The sequence below is a fragment of the Palaemon carinicauda genome, chromosome 19 (assembly GCF_036898095.1).
Source record: "Palaemon carinicauda isolate YSFRI2023 chromosome 19, ASM3689809v2, whole genome shotgun sequence".
Lineage (NCBI taxonomy): Eukaryota > Metazoa > Arthropoda > Malacostraca > Decapoda > Palaemonidae > Palaemon > Palaemon carinicauda.
The window spans coordinates 116,213,092-116,234,749 of record NC_090743.1 but is presented as its reverse complement, the minus strand read 5'-3'; the positions used below and the strand labels follow the sequence as shown (position 1 = coordinate 116,234,749).

At 37.3% G+C, this 21,658-nt stretch overlaps 4 protein-coding genes across 4 annotated transcripts; 2 read left to right on the top strand and 2 right to left on the bottom strand.

Moving 5' to 3' along the window:
• The first annotated feature begins 2,690 nt into the window (after window positions 1-2,690).
• On the top strand, window positions 2,691-3,772 carry LOC137658322 (cuticle protein AMP4-like). Its single transcript, XM_068392992.1, has 3 exons — window positions 2,691-2,784; window positions 3,018-3,223; window positions 3,456-3,772. The coding sequence occupies exons 1-3, from the start codon at window positions 2,773-2,775 to the stop codon at window positions 3,643-3,645; spliced, it is 408 nt and encodes a 135-aa protein (XP_068249093.1). The 5' UTR covers window positions 2,691-2,772; the 3' UTR covers window positions 3,646-3,772.
• A 3,435-nt stretch (window positions 3,773-7,207) lies between these two features.
• LOC137658321 (cuticle protein AMP4-like) lies at window positions 7,208-8,225 on the top strand. Its single transcript, XM_068392991.1, has 3 exons — window positions 7,208-7,237; window positions 7,471-7,676; window positions 7,909-8,225. Exons 1-3 carry the CDS (start codon window positions 7,226-7,228, stop codon window positions 8,096-8,098), a joined length of 408 nt encoding a protein of 135 aa, XP_068249092.1. The 5' UTR covers window positions 7,208-7,225; the 3' UTR covers window positions 8,099-8,225.
• A 3,083-nt stretch (window positions 8,226-11,308) lies between these two features.
• On the bottom strand, window positions 11,309-12,537 carry LOC137659247 (cuticle protein AMP4-like). Its single transcript, XM_068394279.1, has 3 exons — window positions 12,526-12,537; window positions 12,059-12,342; window positions 11,309-11,621 (listed from the first exon to the last, which is right to left on the bottom strand). Exons 1-3 carry the CDS (start codon window positions 12,535-12,537, stop codon window positions 11,432-11,434), a joined length of 486 nt encoding a protein of 161 aa, XP_068250380.1. The 3' UTR covers window positions 11,309-11,431.
• Window positions 12,538-16,313: 3,776 nt separating this feature from the next.
• On the bottom strand, window positions 16,314-17,333 carry LOC137658320 (cuticle protein AMP4-like). The gene is made up of 3 exons (XM_068392990.1): window positions 17,219-17,333; window positions 16,789-16,994; window positions 16,314-16,558 (listed from the first exon to the last, which is right to left on the bottom strand). Exons 1-3 carry the CDS (start codon window positions 17,228-17,230, stop codon window positions 16,369-16,371), a joined length of 408 nt encoding a protein of 135 aa, XP_068249091.1. The 5' UTR covers window positions 17,231-17,333; the 3' UTR covers window positions 16,314-16,368.
• Between the last annotated feature and the right edge of the window lie 4,325 nt (window positions 17,334-21,658).

Below are 21,658 nucleotides of genomic sequence, written 5' to 3'. Positions count from 1 at the left end.
TTTTGTTAATTAACCAGTACATTCTACAGTCAGGTAAGAATTATATTAACTACAAATTACATAATTGACTTTTTCCAATAACGGCAATGGTAAATTCTCTTTGAACTGGGGCCTTAAATTCTCTGAACTAAAGCATTAAATTCTCTTTACATTTTGTCAAAAAGTAATAAAAATACAATTTATAATGATCCCTCACTCACACTGTCCTGTTCCTGTATCGTTGTGACCCATTATTACTTCTCTGTTCCTCAGCTTCCTTTACATCTTATCAAATCTTCACTGAGGATTTTCAATCCTCAATTCCAAGTATATAGATGAAATATATTTGGAGTTGGTTTTTCATTCCTTCTATTGGACAATCTTCTTGCCAAAGTCTTGAATAATTTAGTGGTGATAAGAGTTTCAAGAAGTTTCAAATGCTACTGTTAAGTCAACATATTTTTGTCACAGTGATATCCAAGTTGGGATGAAGATGATTAGAAGAATGACAGAGATGATGAGAACGGATTATGCAATGGAGGATGAAATATCATTGGAAGGAGAAGGAATTAATTAGGTAGAATCATTCAAATATTTAGGAATTATGATCTCCAATAAAGGGTCTTTAGAATTAGAGTTTAATGAAAGATTGAAAAAAGCAAATCAGACAATGGCTAGGTTAAGTAAAATTTGGAATTTAAATCGCCTGAAATTACATATAAAAAATAGATTATATATCAGTTTAGTGAGATCGGTGTTACTCTATGGACACGAGTCATGGTATGACAATGAAACAATCTCCAATGGATTTAGTATAGTAGATTTGAGAACAAAGCCCTCAGAAGGATATTTGGGGTTAAATAGCAGGACAGGATTTGAAGTGAAACTATAAGAGAGATTACTCGAGTGCCATATGTGGATGAGATCATGATGAGGGGTAGATAGAGATGGTTTGGGCAGGCTCTTCGCACTCCCCAAGAGAGATTGGTTCACCAAACGTTCAGCTGGGCTCCACAAGGCACTAGAAGAGTTGGAAGACCCAGGCCTACATGACTGAGGACTATGTAGCGCGAAGTAGGAGATGATGAATGGAGAAGTATTGAATTAAAGGCTCAAGATAGGGACGACTGGCGAAATCTAACTGAGGCCCTTTGCGTCAATAGGCGTAGGAGATGATGATGATGATGATGATGAATATCCAAGTTATTTGTTTTTTCAATTTGTCTTTGTGATTTTCTTTGCTATTTCTGACAAGGAGGTTTTATATTTGTTAGATGAATATTTGCAAATTCTTACGGAAATGTTACTAAAAGTAGAATTAGTCCTAGCAAAATTGAAATTCGATTTTGGGAGAGATAGGAATGGGACTTCTTTGGGAGATTTGACCTTTATGTGGACGGATTGCTTATCCTTGACGGAGGTTTGCGTTTTCTATATCACTCCTTTCACACATGTGAAATCTACTTTGCTGGATATTGTCACATTAGTAATAGAAAGACTCAGTTTTACATATTCATGGTTAAATAGGAAGTCACAGTTTTACGTATTCTTGGATAAATAAAAGGACTCATTTTTGCACATTCTTGCATAAATAGGACTCGTTTTTACATAATCTTGGATACATAGAACATCTTAGTTTTATTTATTCTTTGATATTCAGATCTTTTGGGATTGCAAAGATAATAAACACAATAGAGACTCATTTGATTAAGCAACACCTAAAACCCTCCTGGGGATCAAATGAGCTTTTCTCACGCCCAAAGACTCTCATTTGAAATTCAGAAGAATATATTATGTCTCTTCGAAATCAGATTTTCATATAAGTTCGGTTCAGAAAATATTAGGTTTTTATCCTTTGACTGACCTTTGATAAAAGATGGTCAGAATTTGATATGAAATTCGACCGAAATCTGATTCGTTTTTATTCAGAGGTTTATGGAGTTTCACTTTCTTAAACTTAGTATTGAAATGCCAAAGTGTATTTTGTAGTTTTGCTTTTAAATAATGAAGGGAGTATATTATTGTTATTATTTTTATTATTATTATTATTAGTAGTAGTAGTAGTAGTAGTAGTAGTAGTAGTAGTAGTAAATTATAGATATTAGCATTTTTATTATTATTATTATTATTATTATTATTATTATTATTTTTATTATTATTATTATTTATTGTTATTATTATTATTATCATCATTATTTTTATTACTATTATTATTATTATTATTAGTAGTAGTAGTAGTAGTAGTAGTAGTAGTAGTAGGAGTAGTAGTAGTACTATTATATTATTATTATTATTATTATTATTATTATTATTATTATTATTATTTGTGGAAAAAAATAAAAAGGTAATCCTATAAGTTTACAATGAGATTAATTAACATTATATTGCATCTATAACGTTTAAAACTCTTCCAGGAGACTAAAATTACTGCCAGATCTTTGCTTTGAAAGTATCTATTTAACAGAATTCCAATACATATTAGAGACTACAGCATTTTATAAAGAAATATCTCCATATAAACCATTTTTTTCAAAACCTAAAATCTCGTAGAAAGAAAGTAAGAATTTAATAAGATCAGAGACCGGTCAAGTTTCCCCTTTCAACCCACCGGAATCGAGTGCTTCAATGTGCCCAGATGCTTTCAAGGATCTCAGAGGTCACCTGACCCTCCCTACCCCATACCCGCTCTCCCTGGGGCATGACCTTGAGTTGCCCTTTTACCTTCCCGGGTATATAAATGGTCAGCGTTGACCGATTCCTCATCAGACTTCTCTCGGATCTCAAAGAATCACAATGATGAAGATCGTAAGTTGGACTCTCAACTTCGTGATCTGACTTTCATATTCTCTGTTCTTCAAGTTCTTTCTATTGTACCCTCTGTTCTTCCAGAACTGCCTGACCCATAAAAGAACTTATAACTCTTTGGAAGTTGCTTTGAGAAGAAGAACACTTTTGTAAAATAGATTTTTCCGAGAGATTTGACAAGACATTTCAAGATTCTCGTAAACAAATCCCTTACATTTCTTCTACTCCTTCAGGCCGTTGTCCTCGCCCTGGTGGCCGTATCCTTTGCTGACAAGCTGCCCTTGACCAACCCTCCTGTAGCCATCCTTAGGAGCAACCAGGTCAACCCAGACGCCCTCGGCGCCCACAGCTCCGACTTCGAGGGGGAGAATGGCATCGTCTTCCAGTTCTCTGGATCAGAGGGCGTCGCTGGAGGATCCAACATGATCGGATCTTACAGGTAAATAATCTCTATGGAACTCCGCTATGATTTAGTTCCTAGTTTTAAAATTTATAAGTTTTTCATAAATCTATAAATACTCTACTTTCAAACTTGGAATCAAGTTATGGGGCATTTTCCTGCCGTTCTAAGAATGACAAAGTCTGCCAAGTTTAAATTTCTTCAATGAAAAGCTCTTGGGCTTTTCCAAAAAGGCTCTTGTAAACAAACCCTCCTCTTCTTCTTCTTGCAGCTACCCACAGGAAGACGGATCTCTGGCCACAGTCTCCTTCGTCGCCAACGAGAACGGATACCAGCCCCAGTCCGACCTCCTGCCAGTGGCCCCAGCCTTCCCCCACCCCATCCCACAGTTCGTCCTCGACCAGATCGAGTTCGCCCGTCTCGAGGACGAGCGTAAGGCTCGCGAAGGAACCAAGGCCTAAGTGACACCCATCCTAAGAGTACAACTTTTCGCAAACTAGTTACCACAATGTGTTTATGTTATCTGTTTGTGAAACTATGTATTTATTATCAAAGACACGAAATTTGTAAATAAACTTCATCAACCAATTGTGATTTGTGTTACTTACTTAAAGAAGAGTTAGTTATTTATTATATCAAACTAAAGAAGGAAAAATAGAAACTAATTCATTCGAACAACAACAACACCAACAACATCAGCAACAAATGAAGCCGTTTATAGTCTACTGCAGGACAAGTCAATCAGACATGCCCTTATTCATGTCTGGGGGGTGGTCAGTTTTCATCACCACGCTGGCTAGTGGATGTTGGTGATGGTGGAAGACTTTATTTTGATCGCTCACAACAAACCAACCGAGTATAGGTGCCCCTGACTAGTACAGCTTTGCTGATCAGGGCGATACGCAAACCCTTTCACCACATTGAGGTATCCTCATCTTAAAAGCAGGTTTTAAATAAGTTGCATACTCAATCTTGATTTTTTATAATGTATTCCACCATCATAATCATTAGCTGTTAATAATCCACACCTGAACCAAGGCCTCATACATGTCCTTCCACTCCCGTCTGTTTATGGTCTCTCTATGACAGTTTATACCCCCAAATTTTCTTAGTTCGTCAACCCATCATCTTTTCTTCCTTCCCTTGCTTCTTTTGCAATCCCTAGGGACTCATTATGTGCCATCATATCTGACCTTAAGAATTCATACATCAGGAGAATAAGCCCTTAGTATTCAATAACAAAACTGAGTAGGTATTCTCCCTCTCAAACGAGCTGGATGACTTAGAAACTGTAATATCTCTTTCAACTGTTACAGGAAATTCTTTTCAACTGTTTTTATTCTAGAAGTTAAATTGCAGCTGTGACCAAGTTGTGGAATGATCATCCTAATCGGGTAGTTGAATCGGTGGAACTTCAAAAGCTCAGAATTGCAGCAAAGGTTTTTTTTTATGTTGAAGAGGTTGACATAAGTCTTTTTATAGGTTATATATTAAATATCTGTTTTAATGTTGCTGATGTTTTTAAAATATTTTATTTTAGTTTTTCATTACTTCTTATATCGTTCATTTATTACCTTATTTCCTTTCTTCACCTGGCTATTTTTCCCTGTTGGAGCCCCTGGGCTTATAGCATCTTGCTTTTCCACCCAAGGTTGTAGCTTAGCTAGTAATAATAGTAATAATAATATTTCTTCTTCGGTATCTTACGTTAGTTTTTCCTTGTTACCTGAAAGGTTTAAAGGCCACTCATGAATGGCAGAGGCAAGGGATAGTGACAATGCCCTAGCAAGCAAGACAGTTCCCTAGAGAATAACCATGTATGCAAATGATGAGCGTCCAAGCCCCCTCTCCACCCAAGCTAGGACCAGGGAGGGCCAGACAGTGGTTGCTGATGACACCAAACCCCGATCGTTAGCTCACAAGGGTTTTGAGGTTACAGACCCTGAAAAAACTATTGAGTTTGAGTGGGACTCAATCCCCAATCGAGCGATCGCCAGGCAGGGACGTTTCCAATAGGCCACCACAACCTTATTATTATAATCATTATTATTATTATTATTATTATTATTGTTGTTGTTGTTAGTATTATTATTATTATTACTTTCTAAGCTACAACCCTAGTTGGAAAAGCAGAATTCTATAAGCCCAGGGACTCCTACAGGTAAACTAGCCCAGTGAGGAAAGAAAAACAAGGAAATACGAGAAGTAATTAACAATTAAAATAAAATTATTCAAGAACAGTAACAACACTCTAATAAATATTTCATATATAAACTATAAAAACTGTAACAAAACAAGAAGAGAAATTTGAAAGAGTAGTGTGAACGAGTGTACTGTCAAGCAAGAGAACTCTAACCCAAGAGAGTGGAAGACCATGTTACAGAGGCCATGGCACTACCCAAGGCTAGAGAACAATGGTTTGATTTCAGTGTCCTTCTTCTAAAAGAGATGCTTACCATAGCTAAAGAGTCTCTTCTTTCCTTACCAAGAGGAAAATAATCACTGAACAATAACAGTGGAATAGTTAACCCCTTGAGCGAAGAATTGTTCATTATTGTATTTTGAGATAGAGTATAGTTATAGAAGATAATACCTGAAACATACGAAAAACAATTATAGATTTACGGAGCAAAAATTCGAGATTATTATTTTGAGATGATACAGAAGTCTCTGTCCCATTTTCATCGTTTAGATACCAGATACTTCCATCTGATATCAGAGTTATACACTGGTTCAAAACCAATCTTTAGAATACCACCTTTCTGCTGTAATTTTATTTTTCAATAAAACCGAGGCCCTTTGCGACAATAGGCGTAGGAGGAGATGATGATGATGATGATGATGAATTTCCAAGTTATTTGTTTTTCCAATTTGTCTTTGATATTTTCTTTGCTATTTATGACAAGGACGTTTTGTATTTGTTAGGTAAATATTTGCGAATTCTTACGGAAATCTTACTAAAAGTAGAATTAGTCCTAGCAAAATTGAAATTCGATTTTGGGAGAGATATGAATGGGACTTCTTTGAGAGATTTGACCTTTATGTGGACTGATTGCTTATCCTTGGAGGAGGTTGCGTTTTCTATATTACTCCTTTCACACATGTGAAATCTAGTTTGCTGAATATTGTCACATTAGTAATACAAAGACTCAGTTTTACATATTCATGGTTAAATAGGAAGTCACAGTTTTACGTATTCTTGGATAAATAAAAGAACTAATTTTTGCACATTCTTGCATAAATAGGACTCGTTTTTACATAATATTTGATACATAGAACATCTCAATTTTATTTATTCTTTGATATTCAGATCTTTAAGGATTGCAAAGATAATAAACACAACAGAGACTCATTTGATTAAGGAATACCCAAAACCACCATGGGGATCAAATGAGCTTTTCTCACACCCAAAGACTCTCATTTGAAATTCAGAAGAATATATTATGTCTCTTCGAAATCAGATTTTCATATAAGTTCGGTTCAGAAAATATTAGGTTTTTATCCTTTGGCTGACCTTTGATAAAAGATGGTCGGAATTTGATATGAAATTCGACCAAATTCTGATTTGTTTTTATTCTGAGGTTTATGGAGTTTCACTTTCTTAAGCTTAAGGTAGAAATGTCAAAGTGTATTTTGAAGTTTGCTTTTAAATACTCAAGGGAGTATAATTTTTATTATTATTATTATTATTATTATTATTATTATTATTATTATTATTATTATTAGTAGTAGTAGTAGTAGTAGAAGTAGTAGTAGTAGTAGTAGTAGTAGTAGTTTTCAAAACCTAAAATCTCATAGAAAGAAAGTAAGAATTTACTAAGATTAGAGATCAATCAAGTTTCCCCTTTCAACCCACCTGAATCGAGTGCTTCAATGTGCCCAGATGCTTTCAAGGATCTCAGAGGTCACCTGACCCTCCCTACCCCATACCCGCTCTCCCTGGGGCATGACCTTGAGTTGCCCTTTTACCTTCCCGGGTATATAAATGGTCAGCGTTGACCGATTCCTCATCAGACTTCTCTCGGATCTCAAAGAATCACAATGATGAAGATCGTAAGTTGGACTTTCAACTTTGTGTTCTGACTTTCATCTTCTCTGTTCTTCAATTTCTCTCTTTTGTTCTCTCTGTTCTTCCAGAACAGTCGGACCCATAAAAGAACTTATAACTCTTTGGAAGTTGCTTTGAGAAGAACCATTTTGTAAAATAGATTTTTCCGAGAGATTTGACAAGACATTTCAAGATTCTCGTAAACAAATCCCTTACATTTCTTCTTCTACTCCTTCAGGCCGTCGTCCTCGCCCTGGTGGCCGTATCCTTTGCTGACAAGCTGCCCTTGACCAACCCTCCTGTAGCCATCCTTAGGAGCAACCAGGTCAACCCAGACGCCCTCGGCGCCCACAGCTCCGACTTCGAGGGGGAGAATGGCATCGTCTTCCAGTTCTCTGGATCAGAGGGCGTTGCTGGAGGATCCAACATGATCGGATCTTACAGGTAAATACTCTCTATGGAACTCCGTTATGGTTTAGTCCCTAGTTTTAAAATTTATAAGTTTTTCATAAATATATAAATACTCTACTTTCAAACTTGGAATAAAGTTATGGAGCATTTTCCTGCCGTTCTAAGAATGACAAAGTCTGCCAAGTTTAAATTTCTTCAATGAAAAGCTCTTGGGCTTTTCCAAAAAGGCTCTTGTAAACAAACCCTCCTCTTCTTCTTCTTGCAGCTACCCACAGGAAGACGGATCTCTGGCCACAGTCTCCTTCGTCGCCAACGAGAACGGATACCAGCCCCAGTCCGACCTCCTGCCAGTGGCCCCAGCCTTCCCCCACCCCATCCCACAGTTCGTCCTCGACCAGATCGAGTTCGCCCGTCTCGAGGACGAGCGTAAGGCTCGCGAAGGAACCAAGGCCTAAGTGACACCCATCCTAAGAGTACAACTTTTCGCAAACTAGTTACCACAATGTGTTTATGTTATCTGTTTGTGAAACTATGTATTTATTATCAAAGACACGAAATTTGTAAATAAACTTCATCAACCAATTGTGATTTGTGTTACTTACTTAAAGAAGAGTTAGTTATTTATTATATCAAACTAAAGAAGGAAAAATAGAAACTAATTCATTCGAACAACAACATCAACAACAACAACAACAACAACATCAGCAACAAATGAAGCCGTTTATAGTCTACTGCAGGACAAGTCAATCAGACATGCCCTTATTCATGTCTGGGGGGTGGTCAGTTTTCATCACCACGCTGGCTAGTGGAGGTTGGTGATGGTGGAAGACTTTATTTTGATCGCCCACAACAAACCAACCGAGTATAGGTGGCCCTGACTAGTACAACTTTGCTGATCAGGGCGATACGCAAACCCTTTCACCACATTGAGGTATCCTCATCTTAAAAGCAGGTTTTAAATAAGTTGCATACTCAATCTTGATTTTTTATAATGTGTTCCACCATCATAATCATTAGCTGTTAATAATCCACTGCTGAACCAAGGCCTCATACATGTCCTTCCACTCCCGTCTGTTTATGGTCTCTCTATGACAGTTTGTACCCGCAAATTTTCTTAGTTCGTCAACCCATCATCTTTTCTTCCTTCCCTTGCTTCTTTTGCAATCCCTAGGGACTCATTATGTGCCATCATATCTGACCTTAAGAATTCATACATCAGGAGAATAAGCCCTTAGTATTCAATAACAAAACTGAGTAGGTATTCTCCCTCTCAAACGAGCTGGATGACTTAGAAACTGTAATATCTCTTTCAACTGTTACAGGAAATTCTTTTCAACTGTTTTTATTCTAGAAGTTAAATTGCAGCTGTGACCAAGTTGTGGAATGATCATCCTAATCGGGTAGTTGAATCGGTGGAACTTCAAAAGCTCAGAATTGCAGCAAAGGTTTTTTTTTATGTTGAAGAGGTTGACATAAGTCTTTTTATAGGTTATATATTAAATATCTGTTTTAATGTTGCTGATGTTTTTAAAATATTTTATTTTAGTTTTTCATTACTTCTTATATCGTTCATTTATTACCTTATTTCCTTTCTTCACCTGGCTATTTTTCCCTGTTGGAGCCCCTGGGCTTATAGCATCTTGCTTTTCCACCCAAGGTTGTAGCTTAGCTAGTAATAATAGTAATAATAATATTTCTTCTTCGGTATCTTACGTTAGTTTTTCCTTGTTACCTGAAAGGTTTAAAGGCCACTCATGAATGGCAGAGGCAAGGGATAGTGACAATGCCCTAGCAAGCAAGACAGTTCCCTAGAGAATAACCATGTATGCAAATGATGAGCGTCCAAGCCCCCTCTCCACCCAAGCTAGGACCAGGGAGGGCCAGACAGTGGTTGCTGATGACACCAAACCCCGATCGTTAGCTCACAAGGGTTTTGAGGTTACAGACCCTGAAAAAACTATCGAGTTTGAGAGGGACTCAATCCCCAATCGAGCGATCGCCAGGCAGGGACGTGTCCAATAGGCCACCACAACCTTATTATTATAATTATTATTATTATCATTGTTATTATTATTATTATTATTATTATTATTATTATTGTTATTATTATTAGTATTATTACTTTCTAAGCTACAACCCTAGTTGGAAAAGCCGGATTCTATAAGCCCAGGGACTCCTACAGGTAAACTAGCCCAGTGAGGAAAGAAAAACAAGGAAATACGAGAAGTAATTAACAATTAAAATAAAATTATTCAAGAACAGTAACAACACTCTAATAAATATTTCATATATAAACTATAAAAACTGTAACAAAACAAGAAGAGAAATTTGAAAGAGTAGTGTGAACGAGTGTACTGTCAAGCAAGAGAACTCTAACCCAAGAGAGTGGAAGACCATGTTACAGAGGCCATGGCACTACCCAAGGCTAGAGAACAATGGTTTGATTTCAGTGTCCTTCTCCTAAAAGAGCTGTTTACCATAGCTAAAGAGTCTCTTCTTTCCTTACCAAGAGGAAAGTAATCACTGAACAATAACAGTGGAGTAGTTAACCCCTTGAGCGAAGAATTGTTCATTATTGTATTTTGAGATAGAGGATAGTTATAGAAGATAATACCTGAAACATACGAAAAACAATTATAGACTTACGGAGCAAATATTCGAGATTATTATTTTGAGTTGATACAGAAGTCTCTGTCCCATTTTCATCGTTTAGATACCAGATACTTCCATCTGATATCAGGATCATACACTAGTTCAAAACCAATCTTTAGAATACCACCTTTCTGCTGTAATTTTATTTTTCAATATCATTTAACAGCTTTCAAAATGGTAAGGTTTGCAGTTAGTAAGTTGGCCTAAGCACCAGGAACCCATTGCAGTACTACCACCAGAGAGTAATTGGGTCCTTTGACTGGCCAGATACTTCTTCATTGGATCCTTCTCTGGTCGCGTCTCATTTTTCTTTTTCCTACACTCAAATCGAATAATCTATACCTCCTCCCTCACACACCTGTTAACACTAAGATGCCAAAAAATTCTCCTTCCTTCAAGAGTTTAACTACTGCACTATATTTGTTCAGTGGCCACTTTCCTCTTGTTATGTGTAGATGAGACTCTTTAGCTATGGTAAGCAGCTCTTCTAGGAGAAGCACGCTAAAAAATCAAACCATTGTTCTCTAGTCTTGGGTAGTGCCATAACCTCTGTACCATGGTCTGCTACTGTCTCGGGGTAGAGTTCTCTTGCTTGAGGGTACACTCAGGGACATCCTTCCCTCACTGGGATTTTGAGATTGAGTATTCATCTTATTTAAAACCTTCTTTCTGAATGAGGATACCTTAACGTGGTGAAAAGGTCTGTATATCGCCATGATCAGAAAAGCTGTACTAGTCAGGGCCACCCATACAAAGTTGGTTTGATGTGAGCGAGCTGAATAAAGACTCCCACCATCACCAACCTACACTAGCCAGCGTGGTGATGAAAACTGACCACACCCCAGACATGAATAAGGATATGTCTGATTGGCTTGTCCTGCATTGGACTATAAACGGCTTCATTTGTTGCTGTTGTTGTTGTTCGGATGAATTAGTTTCTATTTTTCCTTCTTTAGTTTGATATAACAAATAACTATCCCTTCTTTAAGTAAGTAACACAAATCACAATTGGTTGATGAAGTTTATTTACAAATTTCGTGTCTTTGATAATAAATACATAGTTTCACAAACAGATAACATAAACACATGGTGGTAACTAGTCTGCGAAAATTTCGTACTCTTAGGATGGGTGTTACTTAGGCCTTGGTTCCTTCGCGAGCCTTACGCTCGTCCTCGAGACGGGCGAACTCGATCTGGTCGAGGACGAACTGTGGGATGGGGTGGGGGAAGGCTGGGGCCACTGGCAGGAGGTCGGACTGGGGCTGGTATCCGTTCTCGTTGGCGACGAAGGAGACTGTGGCCAGAGATCCGTCTTCCTGTGGGTAACTGCAAGAAGAAGAAGAGGGTTTGTTTACATCAGCATTAGCAAATCGAGAAAAAAAATCAAAGTTAGAACCCAACTTGGAACTTAGTTATAAGTTGATTCTGGGAATCATGTACATCAGTAATGAGCATACTGAGTTGGGAGCATCACCAGAGTTTTCATTCAAGTCCACGAGGAAAAAATGAGACTTTTTGGTCACCAAATTGCGTTTAAGTTAACCAAGAAGTTTCAATATATCGATTTATGAAGTGAATATTTATTTTCAAGTTATAATTAAATTTCAAATGTACCCATGTAAGACTTTCAAGAGCCTAAATGAAATAATACAGGACTTTCTTTTTAGCCCAGAACTTGGTTTTAAGTCACAATATATGTTAAAAAAAGAATAACATGAGAACTACTGAGTCAGAAACTTAATTTTCATGATAGGAATATTTACCTGTAAGATCCGATCATGTTGGATCCTCCAGCGACGCCCTCTGATCCAGAGAACTGGAAGACGATGCCATTCTCCCCCTCGAAATCGGAGCTGTGGGCACCGAGGGCATCTGGGTTGACCTGGTTACTCCTGAGGATGGCTACAGGAGGGTTGGTCAAGGGAAGCTTGTCTGCAAAGGATACGGCCACCAGGGCGAGGACAACGGTCTGAAGAAGTAGAAGAAGAAATGTAAGGGATTTGTTTACAAGAATCTTAAAATGTCTCTTCAAATCTCTCGGAAAAATCTATATTACAAAATGGTTCTTCCTCTCAAAGCAACTTCCAAAGCATTAAAAGTACTTTTATGAGTAAGACTGTTAAGTTCTTTTATGGGTCCGACTGTTCTGGAAGAACAGAGAGAACAAAAGAGAGAAATTGAAGAACAGAGAATATGAAAGTCAGAACACGAAGTTGAGAGTCCAACTTACGATCTTCATCATTGTGATTCTTTGAGATCCGAGAGAAGTCTGATGAGGAATCGGTCAACGCTGACCATTTATATACCCGGGAAGGTAAAAGGGCAACTCAAGGTCATGCCCCAGGGAGAGCGGGTGTGGGGTAGGGAGGGTCAGGTGACCTCCGAGATCCTTGAAAGCATCTGGGCACATTGAAGCACTCGATTCCGGTGGGTTGAAAGGGGAAACTTGACCGGTCTCTGATCTTAGTAAATTCTTATTTTCTTTCTACGAGATTTTAGGTTTTGAAATAATGGTTTATATGGAGATATTTCTTTATAAAATGCTGTAGTCTCTAATATGTATTGGAATTCTGTTAAATAGATACTTTCAAAGCAAAGATCTGGCAGTAATTTTAGTCTCCTGGAAGAGTTTTAAACGTTATAGATGCAATATAATGTTAAATAATCTTATTGTAAACTTATGAAATTACCTTTTTATTTTTTCCACAAAAATAATAATAATAATAATATAATAATGATATAATACTACTACTACTACTACTACTACTACTACTACTACTACTACTACTACTACTACTACTACTACTACTACTAATAATAATAATAATAATAATAATAATAATAATAATAATCCCTTGAGTAATTTAAAAGAAAACTGCAAAATACATTTGGGTGTTTCTTACGTAATTTAAAGAAAGTGAAACTCCATAAACCTCTGAATAAAAACAAGTCAGATTTTGGACGAATTTCATATCAAATTCCGACCATCTTTTATCAAAGGTCGGCCAAAGAATGAAAGCCTTATATTTTCTGAGCCGAATTTATATGAAAATCTGATTTCGAAGAGACATAATATATTCTTCTGAATTTCAAATGAGAGTCTTTGGGTGTGAGAAAAGCTCATTTGATCCCCATGGTGGTTTTGGGTATTCCTTAATCAAATGAGTCTCTGTTGTGTTTATTATCTTTGCAATCCTTAAAGATCTGAATATCAAAGAATAAATAAAACTCAGATGTTCTATTTATCCAAGATAATGTAAAAACGAGTCCTATTTATGCAAGAATGTGCACAAATGAGTCCTTTTATTTATCCAAGAATACGTAAATCTGTGACGTTCTATTTAACACTGAATATGTAAAACTGAATCTTTCTATCACTAATGTGATTATATTCAGCAAAGTAGATTTCACATGTGTGAAAGGAATAATATAGAAAACGCAAACCTCCGCCAAGGATAAGCAATCCGTCCACATAAAGGTCAAATCTACCAAGAAGTCCCATTCCTATCTCTCCCAAAATCGAATTTAAATTTTGCTAGGACTAATTCTACTTTTAGTAACATTTCCGGAAGAATTTGCAAATATTTATCTAACAAATACAAAACATCCTTATCAGAAATAGCAAAGAAAATATAAAAAACAAATGGGAAAAACAAATAACTTGGATATTCATCATCATCATCATCATCTCCTCCTACGCCTATTGACGCAAAGGGCCTCGGTTAAATTTCGCCAGTCGTCTCTATCTTGAGCCTTTAATTCAATACTTCTCCATTCATCATCTCCTACTTCGCGCTTCATAGTCCTCAGCCATGTAGGCCTGGGTCTCCCAATTCTTCTAGTGCCTTGTGAAGCCCAGTTAAACGTTTGTTTAACTAATCTCTTTTGGGGAGTGCGAAGAGCATGCCCAAACCATCTCCATCTACCTCTCATCATGATCTCATCCACATATGGCACTCGAATAATCTCTCTTATAGTTTCATTTCTAATACTTTCCTGCCATTTAACTCCCAATAGTCTTCTAAGGGCTTTGTTCTCAAATCTACTAGATCTATTGGAGATTGTTTCATTGTCATACCATGACTCATGTCCATAGAGTAACACCGATCTCACTAAACTGATATATAATCTGTTCATTATAAGTAATTTCAGGCAATTTGATTTCCAAATTTTACTTAACCTAGCCATTGGCTGATTTGCTTTTTTAAATCTTTCACTAAACTCTAATTCTAAAGACCTTTTATTGCAGGACATAGTTCCTAAATATTTGAATGATTCTACCTCATTAATCTTTTCTCCTTCCAATGATATTTTATCTCCATTGCATACTCCGTTCTCATCATCTCTGTCTTTCTTCTATTCATCTTCAGCCCAACATGGATATTTCTGTGACAAAAACATTTTCATTTAACAGTAGCATTTGAAACTTCATGAGGCTTTTATCATCACTAAATTATTCAAGACTTTGGCAAGAAGATTGTCCAATAGAAGGAATGAAGAACCAACTCCAAATATATTTCAACTATGTACTCGGAACTGAAGATTTAAAATCCTCAGTGAAAATTTGATGAAATATAAAGGAAGCTGATGAACAGGGAAGTAATAATTGGTCACAACGATACAGAAACAGGACAGTGTGAGTGAGGGATCATTCTAAATTGGATTTTATTACTTTTTGACGAAATGTAAAGAGAATTTAAGGCCCCAGTTCAAAGAGAATTTATGATTGCCGTTATTGGAAAAAGTCGATTATGTAATTTTTAATTGATATAATGCTTAACTTCCTGTAGAATATACTGATTAATTTACAAAGCATTCAAGGATTTAATTCACAGAAAAATTAATGATGTTGGTTATGGAGAATTATATTATTCAATACAAAGTAATTCAATTCATTGTATGGAATCTAATGTAGCAGACATCATGGTATTTAGAAGCAAAAGATTAAATTATCAACTTATTCAAACCTTATTCAACAAATAAAGTTGTTCTAAAGGACTGGACACATCCGATCAGAGGATCTGTGAAATACGACATTTTCAACACATCAAATTATGATGAGTAAATCATTAGATTATGAGGAGAATTATAATTATCTAATCTTATAAATAAATTAAGGATCGATCCAAAAGTAAAATGAAGAGAAGGATTAGAGAAAGGGTAACAAGGAAAGAAAGATGGGGCTACTGACAGACCAGAGAAGTTTTGCTTCTTACAACAAACCTTCTTATTAACTCTTTGAGTCTTTCCATAGGACCACAGAGAGGACGGATGAAATATATGAATGCTATTAAATAACAGAGGTAAGTGGAGCATACCTACTTACTTTCTTTTATTGTGATGATTTAGGATACAGTGAGTACCTGTAGTTGCTGCTGCATCCCAGAGAGCATATGCAGCATTGGTCAGAGTGGACCTCTGCTAGCTTGAACAAGAGCTCACATGCCTAGCCCAGAAATACCTATGGATTTCTATTGCTAGCTGGAAAAGCTGCAGTGGCACAGTACCTCCTTATTTGTTTACATATGCTTTTACGGTGGTGTTGTCGCTCATCAACACAACCGAGTAACCACTTAAAAGAGGGAAAACATGCCGGAATGCAAGAAGAGCTGCTCGAAGTTCCAACACGCTAATATAGCACAGACGCCTTTGGTCGGACCATCGTCCTGATGCCATACACTGACGGAGATTTGCTCCTCAACCTTCCTTGCTGCATGTATGAATAACAGGAGCTCTGGTGGAGGTGTCAGAAGAGGAGAACCTCTAGGAAGGTTCTTCTCGTCCAGCTCTTGTCTGGAGTCTCTTCTATTTCTGTTAAACAGGAGACTCTTTGGACGCACTTCAGAAAGTCTTGGCAGAAAGGATTTACAGCAATGCTCAGAATATTAAAACTGAAAAACAAGTTTTCAAAGGAAGACCACTAATATACCATAAAGGAATTTCAGTAAAATCAAGATAAAAGTATTGTATTTATTCATAAATAGAGATTACATCAATAAATATGACGTATACAAAGTATACACATTAACAAATGTGTCGTTCGGTTACGGTCGCACTTGAAACAAATTTTCCTTTAGGCCTTGGTTCCTTCGCGAGCCTTACGCTCGTCCTCGAGACGGGCGAACTCGATCTGGTCGAGGACGAACTGTGGGATGGGGTGGGGGAAGGCTGGAGCCACTGGCAGGAGGTCGGACTGGGGCTGGTATCCGTTCTCGTTGGCGACGAAGGAGACTGTGGCCAGAGATCCGTCTTCCTGTGGGTAACTGCAAGAAGAAGAAGAGGAGGATTTGTTTACAAGAGCCTTTTTAGACAAGCCCAAGAGCTTTTCATTGGAGAAATTTAAACTTGGCAGACTTTGTCATTCTTAGAATGGCAGGGAAATGCTCCATAACTTAATACAAGTTTGAAAGTAGAGTATTATAGATTTATGAAAAACTTATAAATTTTAAAACTAGGGACTAAACCATAACGGAGTTCCATAGAGAGTATTCACCTGTAAGATCCGATCATGTTGGATCCTCCAGCGACGCCCTCTGATCCAGAGAACTGGAAGACGATGCCATTCTCCCCCTCGAAGTCGGAGCTGTGGGCACCGAGGGCGTCTGGGTTGACCTGGTTGCTCCTAAGGATGGCTACAGGAGGGTTGGTCAAGGGCAGCTTGTCAGCAAAGGATACGGCCACCAGGGCGAGGACAACGGCCTGAAGGAGTAAAAGAAGAAGGATAAGTGGTCACAGAGGAGATGGACATCATAAGAAATCATATCTAACAATTGTTGAATCTTAAAATTGCGAAATATCAGTTTGTATAAAAAATAAAATAAGAAAATCTCCCAGTTTCTCCTCCATCAAAAATGACTTCTCGAGTCTTGAGATTCTAAGCAAAGAACAACAACAACAACAACAAAGTGACGGATCTAACTTACGATCTTCATCATGTTGAGTGGTTGGAAGTCAGGGACGGACTGAGGTGAGGAGCTGAGGTTCAGGACCCTTTTATACCCGGGCCAGGGAGGAGGTCAGTCGAGGTCAGGCGTCAAGAGAGGGATTCCAAGTGACCTCCAACGCCCCTAAATGTGTCTCGGGACTTTTGACGTCTGGCTAAACCAGTTTGACCATAGTTTGGCCAGATCTTGAATCGAAACTATACAATGCATTATATGCATATAGATGTAGATAAAGGTTATGTATATATATATATATATATATATATATATATATATATATATATATATATATGTGTGTGTGTGTGTGTGTGTGTGTGTATGTATATATATGCATGTATATTTATGTTATATATTTGTATTTAAGTGTATAATCATTTGTATACATACATATATACATACATGATACATATATATATATATATATATATATATATATATATATATATATATGTGTGTGTGTGTTTATATATATACACACATGTATATATATACACAATATATGATATTTATATTAACACACTTAACTTTGATATATGTAAATACCCAAAAAAATTGTATTTAGTATTAATTTCTAACCTTGGGAATATATATATATATATATGTATGTATGTATGTATGTATATGTATATATATATATATATATATATATATATATATATATATATATATATATATATATATATATACACACATGTATATATACACAATATATGATATTTATATTAACACACCTAACTTTGATATATGTAAATACCAACAAAACATTGTATTTAGTATTAATTTCTAACTTTGGGAATATATATGTCCTAATCATTGTATGCAAAATATGTTTTATATAGTGAGTTTTTAAGAGTATTATGAGTATCATAAATTGAAGGGCGCGATCACTGAATTCTGTTATAAGTGACGTGTCCCTAGAATTATAAGGTGATGTGTTTTACAGTATATTTCCATCACAGAGGAGAAATCCCCAAAACCTAACAATTCAGTATGTTGCTGGAGCAACATTGCATCTTAATTACAGAGGGTTAGTCAGTACCATTCGAGCGATCATTAGACAAGGTACTCACCTGAGAGTATTGGCTGTACACAGTGTATTCAAGAACCTTTTTGTAATAAAGTGAAGTTTTTAAGAGTATTATGAGTATCATAAATTGAAGGGCGCGATCACTGAATTCTGTTATAAGTGACGTGTCCCTAGAATTATAAGGTGATGTGTTTTACAGTATATTTCCATCACAGAGGAGAAATCCACAAAACCTAACAATTCAGTATGTTGCTGGAGCAACATTGCATCTTAATTACAGAGGGTTAGTCATTACCATTCGAGCGATCATTAGACAAGGTACTCACCTGAGAGTATTGGCTGTACACAGTGTATTCAAGAACCTTTTTGTAATAAAGTGAAGTTTTTAAGAGTATTATGAGTATCATGAATTGAAGGGCGGGATCACTGAATTCTGTTATAAGTGACGTGTCCCTAGAATTATAAGGTGATGTGTTTTACAGTATATTTCCATCACAGAGGAGAAATCCACAAAACCTAACAATTCAGTATGTTGCTGGAGCAACATTGCATCTTAATTACAGAGGGTTAGTCAGTACCATTCGAGCGATCATTAGACAAGGTACTCACCTGAGAGTATTGGCTGTACACAGTGTATTCAAGAACCTTTTTGTAATAAAGTGAAGTTTTTAAGAGTATTATGAGTATCATAAATTGAAGGGCGCGATCACTGAATTCTGTTATAAGTGACGTGTCCCTAGAATTATAAGGTGATGTGTTTTACAGTATATTTCCATCACAGAGGAGAAATCCACAAAACCTAACAATTCAGTATGTTGCTGGAGCAACATTGCATCTTAATTACAGAGGGTTAGTCAGTACCATTCGAGCGATCATTAGACAAGGTACTCACCTGAGAGTATTGGCTGTACACAGTGTATTCAAGAACCTTTTTGTAATAAAGTGAAAAACCCACATTCTGATGTGTCAGTATCCTTCGACATGGGACATATTGGTATCAGGTGTACAAATACATCTCTTTATTTATGCCGTGAGCGAAGTTGCTCTTTAAGCCAGTAAGATAAAAGTTCAAGATGCCAAGATACGCGAGAAAAATAACATAGCAGACATTGCTACTGCAAGAGAAGAAAACGAAGGAGAAGTTGGTTACAGTGATGTTGATGAATATTATAGATGAGAACTATGAACCGAGGACTTGAAAAATAAGTTAGATAACCTAGCAGAATTAATGAACAGATTCTTGGTTGAACGAGAAGAGTAGCGGCGCGCAACCACAGCATATCCAACGTAAATGAACGAATTTCAAACACACAGAAGTGAAAGTACGCATGCACAGCCAAGTGAATATACACAAAACATCGTTATTCGAAAGTTGCCAGAAATCCAGGCAAGTGTTAGGCCTTTTGCTGATCAGCAGCCAAACGAAGGGTTTCAATCGATCGAAATGTTTTTGAGACTTTGAAGTAGCCACATATGGGTGGTCTGAAAGAGAAAAGGCAATTAGGTAATTAGGTTGCTGAAAGATGCTCCAGCAATGGAGGTAATGTGTTGGCCAAAAGACAGTTTAAGAAGTTATACTGAAATAAAATGACGTTTAATTGAGAAATACGGCCTTATCTGATGCGAGAAAATGGGACATAAAAGAAAATAACAAACCCTAAATTCGGGAAGGTTTTCCATTCTAAGTTTTGCAAATGGCACTTTTCGGGAATGTGATTCGTTTGCTACCCGGAGTGCCAATCTCCCAGAAGGTGATAAAAAAGCAATTGCCCGTAAACATATTCGCAGATTAGAAAACCCGTATTTATGTGGTTATTTGTTCAATGACAATCGCTCGTTAGCAGAAGTAGTGATAGCGATACAAAACATTATAGACAGTTTGCTAGAAGAAAAGCTGACTGAAAATAACTGTCCCAATTCCAAGAAGGTGGCAGCCATGAGAGGCACTCACCAACCCCGAAAGTGGGAGAAGGGAGAACTTATTTAGTAGGTGAGAAGAGTCTTCAGATTTTGGCAGTGTGGGTGAGAGGGGCACTCACGAGTGGAGTGCCCCACCCAAGGATTCCACTGCAGTTACATTTATCAGGCCTACGGTCACCTATCTCGAGAGTGCCCAGCAAAAAACGCCGAGGGCGGGCGGGCTGTGGCACACGCACACCAACCCCCGCCCAACACCCGACAAAAAGGAAACAGAGGAAGGGGGAGTCTAGGGAGACCGATGACCCCCCCCCCCCCCCCCCGCATGATAATGGGATGTTGGGAGCCTCAACTCCAGCCTGCACTGACAAACACACTAAGAACTTGATTATGCAAGCTCGAAAACTATGTCCGCCAAAATATCAACCTGTAGTTAGTGACATTGTTAATAATTATTCCGATGTAATTCCAATTGGAAACGAACCACCCGGGAGGATTGATCAATTTCCTTTTAGCATTGAAACTGGGCAGGCGGAGCCGATCAGGTCAAGGCCTTATAAGGTACCCATTTATTTCCAGGGAGAGATAGAAAGGGAAATTAGTAAATTAAGGGGACAAGGGATAATCGGGGAGAGTGAATACCCTGGGCTTCTCCAATTGTAGCTGTTAGGGAAAAGGATGGCTCGGTAAGATTGTGTGTTGATTATAGGAAGTTGAATGTAGTCACGAAGGGTAATGCATTTCCATTGCCCTCCATCGAAGAATTACTTGAGAAGGTACGGGATAGTAAATATTTTACAACTATTGATTTAAAGTCTGGATACTATCAAATACCCATTAAGGAAGACACTAAATGTAAAACAGCATTTATAGCTAACAATCAACTATTTCAGTTTAATTTTCTTCCTTTCGGTGTTAAAAATGCTCCAAGTCATTTCTCTAGAGTAATGATGGCGGTTTTGTCTCCCTTAATTGGCCATAATGTTCTTGTTTATTTAGACAATATAATAATTACAGGGAAAACGGCTGAAGAATATAATAATAATATTCGTAAAGTTTTAGAAGCATTGCGACATAATAGTATGAAAATGAATTTGTCAAAATGCAAATTTTTCTATAAACAGGTCCAATTTTTAGGTCACATAATAACCCCAGAAGGTAACCAACCGTGCCCCAGTAAAGTAGAAGCTATTAGAGATTTACCCAGGCAACATACCCCTAAGGAAGTACCTGCTGCTACATCCCCGAGAGCATAAGCAGCATTGGTCAGAGTTGACCTCTGCTAGCTTGAACAAGAGCTCACATGCCTAGCCCAGAAATACCCATGGATCTCTATTGCTAGCTGGAAAAGCTGCAGTGGGACTGTACCTCCCTGTTTGTTTACATATGCTACTACGGTGTTGTTGTCGCTCATCAACACAACCGAGTAACCATTTAAGAGGGAAAAAATGCTGGAGTGCAAGAGGAGCTGCTCG

Bases quoted from the DNA above. Each gene is read 5' to 3' on its own strand.
- LOC137658320 (XM_068392990.1), bottom strand. The intron at 16,559-16,788 runs GTGAATACTCTC...TTCTTCTTGCAG, and splicing joins AACATGATCGGATCTTACAG to TTACCCACAGGAAGACGGAT.
- LOC137658321 (XM_068392991.1), top strand. The intron at 7,677-7,908 runs GTAAATACTCTC...TTCTTCTTGCAG, and splicing joins AACATGATCGGATCTTACAG to CTACCCACAGGAAGACGGAT.
- LOC137658322 (XM_068392992.1), top strand. The intron at 3,224-3,455 runs GTAAATAATCTC...TTCTTCTTGCAG, and splicing joins AACATGATCGGATCTTACAG to CTACCCACAGGAAGACGGAT.
- LOC137659247 (XM_068394279.1), bottom strand. The intron at 11,622-12,058 runs GTAAATATTCCT...TTCTTCTTGCAG, and splicing joins AACATGATCGGATCTTACAG to TTACCCACAGGAAGACGGAT.